Source organism: Condylura cristata, unplaced genomic scaffold, assembly GCF_000260355.1.
Source record: "Condylura cristata isolate star-nosed mole 26May11 unplaced genomic scaffold, ConCri1.0 scaffold00020, whole genome shotgun sequence".
Taxonomy (NCBI): domain Eukaryota; kingdom Metazoa; phylum Chordata; class Mammalia; order Eulipotyphla; family Talpidae; genus Condylura; species Condylura cristata.
In genome coordinates, this window is record NW_004567121.1 from 29,010,682 (window position 1) to 29,027,092 (window position 16,411).

At 32.4% G+C, this 16,411-nt stretch overlaps 1 protein-coding gene across 1 annotated transcript in view; it reads left to right on the top strand.

The window, feature by feature from the left end:
• The window catches only part of ATAD2B (ATPase family, AAA domain containing 2B), a 117,996-nt gene that overhangs the window by 30,367 nt on the left and 71,218 nt on the right, over positions 1-16,411 (top strand). The window contains exons 10-13 of the mRNA XM_004686409.2: positions 1,410-1,521; positions 2,956-3,071; positions 4,563-4,737; positions 6,732-6,820. Of these exons, the coding sequence (XP_004686466.1) occupies positions 1,410-1,521; positions 2,956-3,071; positions 4,563-4,737; positions 6,732-6,820 (492 nt within the window). The remainder of the gene's footprint in view (positions 1-1,409; positions 1,522-2,955; positions 3,072-4,562; positions 4,738-6,731; positions 6,821-16,411) is intronic.

A 16,411-nucleotide genomic window follows, 5' to 3' on the forward strand; every position in this document is an offset into this window, starting at 1 on the left:
ACTTGCTTAAGTTTTTGCTTAGTAATTCTTCAGGTACAAATTGGGGAAATTGTAGAGTGCTTATTCTGTATATCCTCAATAGACAGTGTATAAGAAGATAGGAAGATGGGTCACAAACCAATCTACACAGTGACCTTTTCTTCTGAATCTCTCCTCTAATCCAAATCTGTTTAATGAGTTTGGTTTTAGATGCTAATAATGATTGCAGCATTCAGAGTAAGATTTGGTTTCTAAGTGAATTAACTCAGGAGCTTTTGGATTTTTGTTAGAAAATTTGTCTTGTTTTTAGTTAAGTGAGTGCCTCTGCTGGTTTTTGCCTGGCTATGATAAGTCACTCTGATTACTACATACTTCATTAAAACCTCAAGGGTTTTCATTTGGGGGAGAGAATCTGTACTTTACTAAGTAACTTAAGAGACAAGTTACAATTTTTAAAATTTGAATTAATTTTCTAATTTATGATTACATTTTTTATATATGAAATTATATATTTATTTGTAAAATATCTGTTAATATAAGAATAAGTTTTATTTAGAAAATTTACCGTTAGCAAGACCTTTCTGTAATTTGGCCTTGTATATTGTAGAAATAGAAAATATTAATTAGGATGTCTTGGAAATAAGTTTGGAATGGTGTATATTGTATGCTGAAAAGAATTCCCATGTGGATGAGCTAAACAAAATATGAGAAAAAAACCTACATTTATGTATAAGCAGTTTAGTGCCTTTTTAATCTGCACTGGTATCTGCTTTGAAAATGTTTTTCAAGTAAATTAGGATTTGGAAATATCAAGGAAGGTACATTCATTTTAGAAGCTGTACTGTTTTTGAAACAGTTTATGTCATCAATGTCATCTTGTGGTATTTACCCCTGGTTAGAATAGGAAGTATATAATATTAAGTAATAACGTATAAGACCGTAGGTAGCTAAAGTTCTATTTAATAGCACTTACATAGAAGATAAAACTTAGTTCTTAGCATGTGACCTAGGTTTCCTTTGAGTAAAAGAAAGAAATTTCTTTAGTCATGTAGACTGAGTTACAATACTGAAGCAGTATTTGAGGATAAATTTAAATATTGTAATAAAATTGAGTTTACTTATTGCCATATACTGTAGTATATTATAATGGATTTATATTTTATAATTGTGTAACCTGGAATACCAGTATACCTGGAAGTTTTCCTAATTTATGAAAGATTGGGTTGTTTGGACAATATATTAATGATCTTGTTTGCTTTATCTAGTGAATACTTGTGGTGGTCAATTGAAAAGAATTTAGGAAAAATGTGTTACTTTCTAGGTTATGAATAAAAGGGGAAAGAAGAGTGTGTGTCAAAGATTTGAACTTACTTTGATATGAAAATTTTGTAACTTTTAATGCCATCTACTTGGGTTTTTATGCATTACAGATGTTTGCCAATGAACTTGAGAGCGGAAGATTTAGCTAGTGGTATTCTCCGAGAACGAGTCAAAGTGGGTGCTAGCTTGGCTGATGTTGATCCAATGAACATCGATAAATCAGTAAGTTTGTAAATTTTCTTAGACATAGCTTTTAAAAAAGGGTTATTCCTTGTTTCTAAAACAATGTGAACACAATCCAGATATCATAATTAGTAGTGTTTTGATGTGTATCAAGACACATCAAACCTAGCTTCTGGTCCCATGTGATGCTTACTCAGATTTTTCCTTTCTTCCATTTTAGTGTTTCTGGAATATATAATGAAAAACAGGTAGGAAATGAGGCTGACAAATAGGGCAAGGCCCAGTAGCCATAGCAGTGGGGTATTGTTGAAGCTGCTTAGATTTCATGGCCATATTGTATTCTACATAGATAACTCAGTCTATGATGTAGTTTGCATGAATTTGGAGCATACAAAGTTGGCAATAATAAAAGAAAATTTAACTTCTCTTAGAATGTTTCTGTCATTTAAACTCTGTCTATATTACTTAAGTGTTTCTTTCCTGTTACAATAAAAATGTTTATTATAAAAACATTTTCAAGTACCACCAAGGACTGAAAACATGGAACAAAATCTCCCATAATCTGATAGAGACAGTTGGCCTATGGGTTAAGTCTCAGTGCTAACCACCTGTATGACCTGAGTTCAATTCCCAGCCAGGGAGCTAACCCACATGGCACAGCAGATGTCTCCTGTTTTATCTGCTGCACCCCTCAGCAGTGTATTTCAGTAAATCCACTTGTTCTTGCTTCCTGCTGTCTCTAGTGAATTTTCTCTGTCTCTACTCCCATGTCACTCATTTTCTATAGGGGGAAAAAAAACCAAAAATTTTTAATGTTTTTTTTTTTTTCCTGTATACTTCATTTTTTTTCATAAAGTGTAATTGATGTTTAAACTGTTTTGGGTAGAGGGGATAATCTCTGTTGCTTCTTTTGATCATTCAGTATTTGTTAGACTTTTTTATTTGTCACCTAAGGAGAAAAATTAAATTTCTCCTGATCTAGATAAATAAAATATTAAAGAAGGCTTTGTTAGGTAAAGTTGAACTTTGGAGGGTCATGAGCCATTTTAAGAGCTAAGGTGTTTTCCCTTTACTTCCGAGCCACTCTTTGGGAACAGTATTGCTCCCACTGAGAATGCATGTGGTAGGTAAAAGTTTGAAAGACATTTAAATTATTAGAGTGTAAACACAATATAATATTTCATATAGATACTCATGTAAGTTTTATATCTGGTATTAATCTTGCTCCTTAATTACTAGGAGATAGAGAATGATAGTGTAATTTGACTTAACTAAAATATTACTGCCAAATTAATTTTTTATTACTGCCAAATAAAATTTTCTTTATTTCAAGTGTACATCTTTGAATAATTCCCACGGAAGCATGCATTTCTGAATCATAAATCTAGCTCAAACGAAAAAAATCTGAAAAAAAGAAAAAATCTGTTAATAGTTGAAATTGTTTCATATTAAGCTTTCCTCCTTCTTTCCAAGGTGCGCTTTGATAGCATAGGTGGATTGAGTCATCATATTCATGCACTAAAGGAAATGGTTGTATTCCCACTTTTATATCCAGAAATTTTTGAAAAATTTAAAATTCAGCCTCCAAGGTATGTATGTCTCAGATATTTATTACTATGTTCTGCTAATTCATCAAATTTCTATTAGCAAGTAAATTATAAATAATTCATATATATTTCTTTGATGTACGATAGCAGTGAGAAATAGGAATGCACTTTTGTTATTCAGAACACAAAAGTGAATATAAGTGTGTTTTGAATTTCACATGTCAGCATTTAGGACTCAGGCACAAGGTGCATTCTTGATGCAGGCTTTGAATACACTTGCCTGGTGGATTTTCCTTGATTTTGTCTCCTAATAGCATTGAGCTTATGCTGTCTTTTTAGTGCTTAGAAGCACAATAGAGTCTTTCTTTTTAACTTGACAGTGGGATATTTTTGAAATAGGTAAGTCTGATAATTTTTTTAATGATTAAAATAATTGTTCATGAGTTTGTTGCATAGTTAACTATTCGAAAAGGCTGAGAAATTAGGGGAATTTGGGCAGAATAAAATAGTCTATAGATGTGCATATAGACTGATCTAAACTGAAAAATGTTATTTTTCATTGAGGATATACTTTTTATTCAAATTTGGTTCTAATTTTTTATGTGTTTTAGAATTTGGAAAAACTCACTAAAGAGTAATTTTTAACTTGACTGGATTATGATGACTTTTTACAGATAGCGATTTATTTGCTTTTTTATGTGTTGTAATTTGAAATTTTAAAATAATTATTTTAATCATGAATGTAGTATAATTTTGGGAGAAATGTGTAAGCAGAAACTAGTAAAAGAAAGTAATTCTACTTCTTAGAGAGGAACAACTTTGTATATCCTTCATAAGTTTCTTTTATATATGTATGTATTTATTCATTATATTTTGCCCTTATTATGCACATATAACCATTTAATACAAATAAGGCTACTCAATAAAATTCTTTTATATAGCTTTGTTTTTTATTTTGGAGTCTATTCTAGGTACTTTTCCATGTCAGTAATGTGCTTATTATTCTTTCTGACACCGTATGGGTATTTTACTTTACAGATGTAACAGTACTTATGTGTCCCTTATTAACATAACTTTTATAGATTTTTTCCATTCTTCACAATTATAACCCATATTCTATTCAACATTTATTTAGAATCAATCTTTGAATACTCTTTTTGAGTATTTCTGTATGATGTATTCTCACAGGAAATTTCTAAGTCACAGGACAAAAACACATTTACAATTTTGTCAAATTACTCGTAGTCTGCTTAACTCTTTCTTATCTACTAAAACCTGGCACTTTAAGCTTTGAGTAAGGTGAGTAGAACATGTGCACATATGGAAAAAGAAATCAAAATCAATAAATTCACAATTACAGAAAAAGAACTCTCAGCAAAATGACACTTGTCTATATACTATTAAAAGCGTCATCACTGCCTAATAGTAATAATATATATTCATACAGAATTATCTGAGAAACATGTTTTTGATATTGGTTATCAGTAGTGGTGATAAGATTAATGTTCTTTTATTGATACTTTATTCTTCTAGGGGCTGTTTGTTTTATGGCCCTCCTGGCACAGGTAAAACCTTGGTAGCCAGAGCATTAGCTAATGAGTGCAGTCAAGGAGACAAAAAGGTGGCTTTTTTTATGCGAAAAGGAGCAGACTGTCTGAGCAAGTGGGTTGGTGAATCTGAAAGGCAACTTAGGCTACTTTTTGATCAGGTAAGAGAAGTCAGGTAATTTGAGACTATCTTCTTTAGAATATTTAACACATTTAGTCTATATATACAAATTCCTTTTGAGGAAGCAAATTTTCCAATCAGTATGTTAGGTTTAGGGTCAGTATTCTAAATTTGTATGTGATGTATATAACAGCAGACTTACTAATACTTTTGGTTATTTAAAGTGTTTCACAAAACACTTATTAAGGTGACTACTTGGCACTTAATATCATGTTAGGTGTTTTTGAGCACTCTGGATATATCATATCATCAGATTGTAGTGTAACTGAGGAAATCAAGCAAGCATAAAAAGTTAAAATCTATCTGTAGGAAATCTCACAAGACAGCTTATTATTTTTTTTTATGAGCTGTAAATATGGTTCTAGAATAATTAAAAAATAAATGAATGCTTTTGAAAGGCAGAATAAGGGAATATCATGTAAGCTATCCCTACTGTTTGTAACAGTAACTTGTAAAAACTAGTTGTTATATAAATTCACTTTTGATCACACAAGGTATCATTCATATTTGATTATATCTAAATTGACACGAAATTTAAAAAACATGCCTTCGACAAGCATTTAAGAACCCAGTACTGAGTTGATGTGTAAAAATCTTTTTCTATGGGGAATGGGATCAAAAATGGGGGGCAGAGGGGAAGTGCACTGGACTATGGTGATGGCACATGGGTGATTTGGTGACGGGAAGCCCACGGGGATTACAACTGAGATGGGAAAAGGCACAAAATGATGTAAAAATAAACTATTATATTATTAAAAAAATAAGAAAAAATACAATAAAACAAAAAAATCTTTTTCTAGTTGGTAAAGCACATCAGATATTTCATTTTTGTAAGGATTAAAAACTGCCATGTTCTTGATAATACATTTAGAAAGAAGAATAAGACAAAAATCTTAATCTTTAAGGCTCTTAGTGTCTTTCGGCACACCACATAACCTATGTTTCAAGAGAATTGAATGATATAAAATAACATTGGTGGATCAGGGAGTGCCTTGGGAATGCTTGCATATTGCCCATAACATAATCAAAAAATCTTGAGAATTATACTTTTTAAAATTTCACAATGCGATTTTCAGTGTCTCTTGGTTTCATTGAAACAAAAATAAAATTGAAGCATACGCTGGAAGGGGGGTTATCCTACACTTTAAAAAATATAAACAACGTAAACCAGTGTTACCTCAAAAAAAAAATTAAGAATCATAGTACAAACCATTCTGTTTTTAAAAATTAAGTTTATAATTTTCTTGGTAGATAAAAGTTATGTTTGCTTTTTTAAAAAAATGCTGATAGATACTATTTTTTAAAAAATGAAATCTATATGACCTTTACACTAAATGAAATGATAGAGATGTAAAATGTTGACTAGGAGTTTGGCCTTTGGTGTCAGAAAAATGACAGTTGGTGCATTAATGAAATACAGTTTGCTTATAGCTAACTATAAATTAGAAATGACACATCCTTTTTAAATCAGTAGTTCTACTTTTGAATTTATATTGATATATGAGTATTTATTCAGATATTATTGATAATAGGGAGGATCAAAAATAGCTAAATGTCTATGAATAGGGAACTAATTTAATTTATGGCACATTCATATAGTGGGGCATTTTGTAGCTGTTAAAGAATGAGACAGAGCTCTCTGTAGTTATATGAAAGATAATTAAAATACATATAAATGCTTTGTTGTGTGACAAAAAATCAATGCATACAATGTGTATAAAATTTCTTTGAAGTATATTGGATAAAATAACCATGTTAAAAAATAAAACTTTATGTAAGTATACAAATAATGTATATGGAAGAATAAATAAACCCAAACCAGTATTAACTACTGGGAGAAGACCTTGTGGTTGGAGACTGGAGTGATAGATTCCATTTTACACTGCTGCATGTTGTATCATTTGCTTTATGTAAACTACTAAGAAAAGATAATTAAATTAAAAAATAAAACCAATAATTATTTTTTTATTATAGGCATATTTGATGAGACCTTCTATAATATTTTTTGATGAAATTGATGGCTTAGCTCCGGTTCGCTCTAGCAGACAAGATCAGATCCACAGGTAATTTTTCCAAATCTGTTTAAGTTACATTCTTGATTTAAAGTTTAGCTTTATCCCTTTGATAAGCTATGAGGCTTATAAAGAATTTAGAATGTAGTTTGTATCCTTTAGGAATACTTTTTTCACTTAACACAGGCATGATCAATCCATGGGTGGGCCAAATCCAGTCTTCTGCATTTTTTGTAAATGAAATTTTATTGGAACACAGGTGTGTTCATTCCTTTATACGTGAATTGTGTCTGCTTTTGAAGAGCTGAATAATTGTGAGAGAGATCCTGTGACTTGCAACACTTAAAACATTTACTTTCTGGCCCTTTGCAGAAAAAAATTCTTTCACCTTGACAACATGATGTTTTTGGATTTATCCATGTCATGTTTACTGGTATTTTGTTCATTTTCATTTATGTTTTGGGTTTGACATTTTGAAACTATTTTATTGTCAAAACAGTCCTGTAAGATAAATACTAAAATCCCCATGTTTATATAGAGGTGATTGATAATCATGTGTAAAATAACTAGTTCAAGGTCACTGTGCTAAAGTGGCTGATCAGGACATGAACCCATAGCTGTCTGATCTCTCTCTGCCTCTTAGGGTTCCTTTCTCCTCAACTGGGGCCACTATGGTCTCCATAACATTCTGCCCTTCCACCCCATTCCCAACTCAGTACTAACTATAGTTTGGATGACCCCCATCTCTTCAGTTAGCTAAAAGGGTATTTCCTAGATACTTTTCATTTAGAAAATTACTAGCTGGGGTGTGAATACCACATTTGTTAATCCATCATCAGATGCTTATTTAATTTGTTTTTAGTTTTGGCTAGTTTATAATGCTGCCATGAACATTTGTATACCTATTTTCAAGTGGATTTATGTTTTCATTTCTGTTGGGTAAATACCTAAGAGAGGAATGACTGGATCCTACGGTAAATGTATGTTTAAACTGATACTGTTTTCCAAAAGTGGTTGTGCCATTTTATGTTTTTACCTGTAATGTATACAAATTTGGATTGCTTCTCATCCTTGCTAGTATTTGAAATTGTTCCTCTCTCTAATTTAACTATTCTAGTGGGTGTGTAATAGTGGATTAATTTGTATTTTCCTGATGACTAATAATATTGAGCATCTTTGCATGTGCTTTTTGCTCATTTGTATGTTTTGTGAAATGTCTGTTAATACCTTTTATCCTTTAAAAAATCAGATTGTGTGTTTTATTGTGTTAAAAAGTTCTTTATATACTCTTTATATGCTCTTTGTTAGTTTTTCTGCTAGTGTGGCTACCTTTTTGTTTGCTTAACTATGACCTTTTTGAAAGCAAAACATTTTAATCTTGATGAAGCCCAGAATATAAATTTTTTTTGTATATGTATTTTTTTTGTTTCTTGCTTGAGAATAATTCCCTAAACCAGTTTATTAGCTATTGTTTTCTAAATTATCTTCTAAAATATTAAATTAAAACATTAATTCAAATTAAGGTAAGTTTTTAGTTGTTTTTATAAGTGGTGCAAGGTATGGTCTGAATTTTTTTTTCAGTTATTTCAGGTTTGTTTCTTGAAAAGAATACCTTATTACCCTTGAATGCTTGGCTCCTTTGTCAGAAATTAATTGACTGTTAAGTTGTGTCTATTTCTAGACTGACTAGTTGGTTTCATTGATCTGTAGATCCTTATGTCATTGTCTTGATTATGTTATGCTATGCTTTATGTGGTCTTGTTTTAGCATAAGCCTTTCAACTTTTATCTTTTTAAATTTTTAAGACTTTTTAAAGATCAGTTTTGATTCATAACAAGATTGAAAGAAATGTATCACAATGCTATGCAGAGATTTCCTTATAAGCTATATCCCCACACATGCACAATCTCCTTCATTATAGACTGCTGTCACATGAAGGTACATTTGTTAACATTGATGAGCCTATATGGACCCATCATTATCACGCAGAAGTTCTTAGTTTACTTTACCTAAGTTCTTAGTTTATCTTACCTAGGGTTCTTCTTGATGGTATGCAAGAAAAGCTTTTTGACAATTATGTGTGTGCCTCATGGTGTTATAAGGCAGAGTATTTTCACTACCTAAAGTTCTCTGTGCCTCTGGCAGTCACTGATCTTTGTACTGACTTCATAGTTGAGCCTTTTCCAGAATCTTCTATAGTTTGGGATCATATCATATGCAGTCATTTCAGATTTGCTTCTTTTACTTAGCAGTATGACTTTTTGGTTTGAATAATTTTCTTCCAGATTATTAAAATGGGAGTTTGGATTTTCATATAACTTCTCTAATATTATAGTAATTGAAAGCTGAAAGTTTTCTTTTACACATTGCTTTACTTGAACCCCATAGTTTTTGACTTCTTGTATATTTACCTCCATACAGTTAAAAATGATTTTTATTCTTTTCTGTTATTTCTTTCTTGACACAGTGATTTAGTTTTTTAAATTTATAAATTGTTGTATTTTCTCTGATTATCTTATTTATTTCTAACAATTTTATTGCAGCCAGGGACAGTAACTCTTAAAGTCATTTTAAATTCATTGCATTTTCCTTTGTGTCCCAGTGTATATTTCATTAATCTTTATTCTGCTGTTTGTGAGAAAGTATTTTGTATATATATCTGTGTGTGCATATGTCTATCAAATAAGGCAAGGTTGTAATAGTGTTATGTGGAAGCGTTTGTGTCTTTACTGATTTTTTACTTAGTTTTTCTGTGAGCACAGAGAGAGATGTTAAAAATATCCAACTATGATTGTAGAATTGTCTCTGTAATTCTCCCAGTTTTTCTCTCATTTATTACAACTTTTTTTTTGTATTTTTACAACCTTTTTGTATTATGTAGCCTTTATTCTGAAATCTGTGAAATATCCTTTATCTCTGTTAATTTTGTTTTTAACCCTATTTTTATCAGGTAAAAGTTGAACTAATCTAGATTTCTTATGCTTCTTGTTTGTATTTTTTTTTTTGGCTATTAATTTACTATTAGCCTACTGGTATCTTTATATTTAGAGTGCTTATATAGTTAATGCATAGTTTAGTCTTAATCTGATAGTGTCCTCATGCTAATTTGGCTATTTAAGTCCATTAATGTTTATATAATTATCGACATGGGTAAATTGAAGTCACTGTTTCTTGTTTATTTTCTTTGTATTTGTGATTCTTCTTTGTGTCTCCTTTCTTCCCTTTTAATGGTGATTTTTAAGCTATTTTAGATTTTTTTCTATTTTGCTGTTGATTTTTTAAAAAGTTTAATTTATTTATGCATACAGAACTGGAGTACAGGCCAGAGGTGTGTGGGGGATGTGAGGATTCACCAGAGACAGAATGGGGAGCAGAATAGGCAGATCTACTAAAATACACAGTGGGCAGGTCAGTAGAGGTCTGTTGAGCCATGTGGGTCACCTCCCTGCCCCCAGATCAAACTTGTGCTACAGTGACTATGATAGCTTCATAGTGCTACACTTTAACTAGTTGCACTACCAGGGAGGGCCTTTGCTATTTATTTTTAAAACTGCTTTGTTGAGGTATAGTTGACATGCATACTACATATGTGCAGTATTGACCTATTTAAAGAATATCCTTGATAAATTTCAACATGCACATATACCTGTGAAGCCATAACTATAATTAAGATAATGAACATATCCATTTCCCCCCCTCCAACCCAGGTACTTACATTTAATGTGACTATTGATATAACTGGGTATAAATTTATCATCTTGATGATTATGATTTTTTGCCCTTCTTAATTCTGTTTTTCCTATTCTTCCCACTTTTGGATTAATTTGGCACTTTTAATGATTTGGAATTAACTTCATGTGTTGATACACTAGTCCTGACTATTATTTGCACGGTAGATTTCTAGTATATGTCTTTAACTGAACAGCACCTACCTTCAAGTGATACTATACCCTTCACATAAAATAATACGTATTCCATTCTCTTGTCCTGATATTTGTGCATTGTCAGCTTTTTTTCCCCCCATACTGTGTAATCTTTTAAAGAGATCATGATAGCAATCCTGAAGGAATTATACATGTAGTTATCACTTCTGATCTTTTTCTTTTCAAGATTCCTGTGTTTCAAGTTCTATTCTTTTCTCTCTGTCTGTTTCTTGTAGTTTAAGTTCACAGGTTATATGTTCTCTCAGCTTTTTCATGTCTAAGGAAAACCTTTATTTTTTAAAAATATATTTATTTTACATCATTCTTCATTTTGTGCATTTTTTTCATCTCAGTGGAAAACCTTTATTTTTAAAAAGGTTTTATTGAATTAAATGTAAAAAAAAATCCCACTTATTTCAAGTGTAAATTCAGTGATTTAAAAAATAACTACAGTGATGTAATAATTAATATAAACCAACTTTAGTGTGGTTTTCTGTTATAAACCCAGCATGTCAATTTATTACTATTCTTGCCTCCCATTTAGCCATTAATCTAATTCCCATATCAATTTGCCTTTTCTGGTCATTTCATATAAATACGATCATACAATGTGCAGTCTGTTGTGACTGGTTCATTTCACTGAGTATAATGGTAAATTGTAGGCAGCCTGTGATTTAGAATGCCCCAGTGTTTACTGCTGTGAATAGCAAGCACTACCATGTGTGGACATACAACATTGCATAGACATTTAGGTTTTTCCAATTTTGACTGTTATGAACAATGTTTCCTTAAATATTCATATGCAACTCTGTGTGTGTACATAGGTGTTGAATTATATTGGGTAAGATACCTTGGAGAAGAATTACTGGCTGGTGTAGTTTATGTTAAAAACTCTTTGAGAAACCATGTTGTTTTTGAAAAATATTTTCTTTAAATATTTCTCTTTTTATACTTTGCACTATTTGTTACCTTTCTCTACTTTAAAGATGTGTTTTGCTATCTTTTCTCTCATTTTGGTTCAGTAGAGAATTCTGATGTCTTCTTCTTTTCTTTGTAATGCTCTTGTTTTCTCTCTGTCCGCATTTTTCTCTTTCTTCTTCATTGTTGGTATTGTGCAATTTGTTTAATGGTGTCCTTGGAAGAATTTTCTCCATTTTTAACTCATTCTTGGCCGGAGCGGCTTATTAAATTTTTAGTTGCAAGTTTCCCTCAAATTTGAAATGCTTTTGATCATAATTTCTTAAAATATTTGACTCCTTTGTATCTGACTCACCTTTCCTTTTAGCCCTCCTGTTATAAATACATTAACTTGCTGATTTTCCCCCAAAGTTGAGTGATGTTTTGTTGTAAGCTATCTTTTCTGTTTCATTTTCGATAATTTCTATTTCTGTTTTCTAGTTCACTACTCCTCTTCAGTGTCTACTCTGTTACGAATCCTACTTCTTTTTGTCTCACATGCATTTTTTTTTTTTTTGTCTAGAAGTTGTATTTGGATCAGTTTTATATCATATAAGGATATAATAAAAATTTTAGTACATGGAGTGTGGTAATAAAATATTATCTATATCTGTTAATTCTAATATTTTAGTTTTGGATTGATTTTAATGATGATTTTTCTTATGGACTATATTTTCTGCATCTTTGCACTTGACTTTTTGTTTTTGAAATCAGACATAAATTTTACATTGTTGAGTGCTAGATATAACACTGTAAATAGATTTTCTTGATTTTTTTTTCCTGTGACATGGTTAATTTATTTGAAAACAGTTTGATTCTTTTGAATTTTGTTTTGAAGATTGTTATATAGAGCTGGAGTAGTCAGTATAGGGTTAGTTTTTCCTTCCTACTGGAAGGACCCTCCTAGTGGAGGGTCCTGCCATATAGTTAATGTACTACCTCATGGTTTGTGAGGTTTACTAGCCTGGCAGGTGGGAACTGGCAATATCCCTGAATCTGTGAGTGTAAAATACTGTTACCTTAAGTTCTTCTGGGTGTCCCCCCCCCCCAAGCCTTGAGTAATTTCCTCATGTGCATGTGTATTTCCTATGTTCTTTCTCTGTTTAGGAGTCTCTACTCTGGCTATCTTTCCTGTGAACTCTAGTCATCTTGGTATCCCTGGAATCTCATCTCTGCCTCTTCCACTTAATGGGTCAGCTGATCATCCCCAATCCAGGATTCCATCTCCCCTACATTGAAGCCTAGAAGTGGGAAGCCTTTAATTAGAGCATTGTTTCCATGCTTTATAGTCTTACGATTTTTCTCTTGCTATTTTCAATATTTGCTCTGTATCTTTGATTTTTAATAATTTAATTATGATATACTTCAGCATGGACTTTGTATTTATTTTGATTGGTGCTTATCATATATCTAAAAATGTGTCTATTTAAAAAAGATTTTATTTATTTATGCATGTTAGAACTGGCATGTAGGCCAGAGGTGCAGGGCTTAGACGGTGAGAGGATTCATCAGAGAAGGAGTGGGGAGTAGAACAGGTGGATCCACTGAAATATACTGGTGAGGGGAGCAGTGGGCTAGACCTGAGAGGATGCTGTGCCATGTGGGTCAGCTCTTTTGCCAGGGATTGAACTCATGCTGCAGTAGCTGGTGATAGCTTTATAGTGCTGACACTTTAACCCCAGTGCCACCAGGGAAGTCCCTGAAAATCTCTTCTTTTCATGTTTTTCCTCTGTTCATCTAATTGATATTTATTGATTTATTTTCAATTAGTCTTCATTAGTTTTTCCTCATTCATATCCATTTTGCCATTATGTTCAGCTAACAAAGTTTTTAATTCAGATATGGTACTTTTCAGTTCTGGGGCTTATATTCAATTCTTTATTATTCATATTTTTCAATGTGATTTTCATGCATCTAAACATATTGTTTTGCTTGATGGAGGTTAGTTGCTTTAAAATCTTGTGTTAGCTTTAACATCTGGTTCTTCTCACTGTTAGTCTTGCTTTATTTTTATTTTCTCTGGAGAATATGTTCTGTTTTATTGGTTAATGATGGTGGCATTTTGGGTATTGTTAATGTTAGTTTTTATTTTATGAGTACTAGTTCTTTTAACAAAACATTTTCTAAATCAGGCTTGAAGTACAAACTGTTTCTTGGTTGGCAACTTTGGTTTTCTTTCAGATCTTTTGTCTTAGCTGGGTTCTTTGAGAGCCCTGTGCCTTTGTTATTAGGGATCAGTCAGTGATTGGTTAGATGTTCTTGGGGATATCCTTACTTGCTCTTATCCTTGTGGGAGTCCATACATTATTTAGCTTTAGTGTTTTTCTATCCTCTTTTCTGAACTCCCTGACTGGAAAGTTAGGGAATGTCCTCATATAATATACCTTCTCCTCTTACCAGAGAGAGGGTACCTTGTTTTTTTGTATGTCATCTTTTCTCTTATTGCCATGAACTCCCATAAGAACCCCCTTTTTTTCTTCTGTAGAAGAACTAGGTACAGGTCAGAGGTAAGGGAGTAAGAGGATTCACCATAGACAGAGTAGGGAGCAGAACAGTCAGGTTTTACTGAAACATGCTGCTAAGGGGAGCAACAGGGGAGATGGAGAGATCTGCTGTGCCATATGTAGGTTAGCTCCCTGGCCAGGGATTGAACTCAGGCCATATAATGACAGTGCTGAGACTTAACCCGTAGGCTACCAGGGAGGCCCCCCTTTAAGGGCCTCTTATTTATTTACGAGATCCTTCAGGTTTATTCATATGTGTTACTATGTATAGGGTTTTTAGCTGTTTGTTCAGTATTCATCTTGATCAGAAATGGAATCTTTGAATACCAAACATGCGGTTTTAATATCTAGGGTAATCAGTAATCAAATAGAAATAGTGTGTGTAATTTCTAAACTACTAGTTTGTGGGTAAATAGGATAATAATAAAAAATTAATTCAAAACAGCAAGAAAAACATTACATATTATGATTGTAGATTTATTTATTTTTAAAGCTTTATTTATATATTTATTTGTTTATACAAGAGCTGGGATGCAGGCCAGAAGTGTAGGTGGTCCAAGGATTCACCAGAGACAGAGTGGGAAGCAGAATAGGCTGACCAACCAAAACACATTGCTGAGGGGGAAGTGGGCCGGACAAGAGAGGTCTGCGGCACTGTGTGGGTCCCCATCCTGGCTGGGAATCAAACTTGCTATAGTGGCTGCTGATAGCTTCACAATGCTGTGCTTTAACCTGTTGCATCACCAGGGAGGGTCCTGATTCTGGATTTAAGCCTGTAGTTGTTGATAATTACAATGGGACTAAATGTTTTGTTTAAAAGATAAGTTGTCAGGCTGGGGAAAGACAAAACACAGCAGTGTTTTTATTACAAGAGACATGTACATAAAAGAATATAGAAAGGTTCAAAGTAAGATGCTGGAAAAAAGCTTAATTACAAATATTCACAATAGTGTTACTCATAAACTGGAATGGTGGAAATAAGCCACTGTCCACCAAGCTGATGAATGAATAAATAAGATGTGATTTGTCAATATAGTAAATTATTTTTAGCCTTAAAAATGAACTTCTGACATGTGCTTACATGAGTGTACTAATAAAATAGATGAACCTCAAAGACTTTATGCTAAGTGAAATAATCCAGACATAAGATCACATGTTAAGACTTTATAAAATGTCCACCACAGTCAATTCATAAAATGTTATAAAAATCAATACTAACAGAGAATTTTTGTAGCTTTATTAGTATTAGATTAAATAGACCGTATGGCAGAAAAGCATTATACATATAAAGAGGATCAAATTGTAATGATATAACTTTATTAGATGTAACAATTTAAAATTTGTAATTAAAAACTGTTACACACTGTATAAAGCAAAATTTGATGGAACTGCAAAGAGAAGTCAAAATTTTAATTTTTTTTTTTAAAGATTTATTTATTTGTGCACACAGAACTGGGGTACAGGCCAGAGGCTTAGGGGCGGTGAGAGGCCCCACCAGAGACAGAGTGGGGAACAGAACAGGCAGATCGACGAAATACACTGCTGAGGGGAGCAGCGGGTGGGCCAGGAGAGGTCTGCCCACACCATGTGGTCACCTCCAGGGCAGGCAGGAATCGAATTTATGCAGAAGTGGCTTTTAGATTCTCAGTGCTGTGCTTTAACCAGCTGCGCCACCAGGGAGGGCCCAAAATTTTAATTTTTACAAGAGATGTTATCTATTCAGTAATTGATAAACTAAAGGTGCAAAAAGTGAGTTAATACGCTAGATCCTTTGAAAGCCATATTTTGTGAAACTGTTCTAGTGGGCACTTATAAAATGATCGCTTTCAAACTGGGCATTTATAAAATCTGATCATATATTGTGCCTTAAATCTCATCTTCATTAATATCTAAATGTACAAAATTCAAGGAACAAATAGCAAAGAGATAAAGCAGAGAATTTTATGTTTGTTATTATTAATTATTGCTCACTTTCTAAGAAAACCATGGTCCTACTAAATAAAAAATTAGAGATGACATTATGTGAACTGAAAACAAAGTTGAGAAAATTGATAAAAATGACAAGCATCTGGCATTACTGGTTATGATAAAATGAAGACACCAGTAAGTAACTTGAGGAATGTAAAAATGTGATGTTGTGAGAGGTCAAAGTACAGGACTTTCAAGGGAAAATATCGAAGGGAAAATCTTCAATCTTAGGTATGAAGCCACATTGCACATTGTTTGTTTGTTCAGTATTCATCTTGATCAGAAATGGA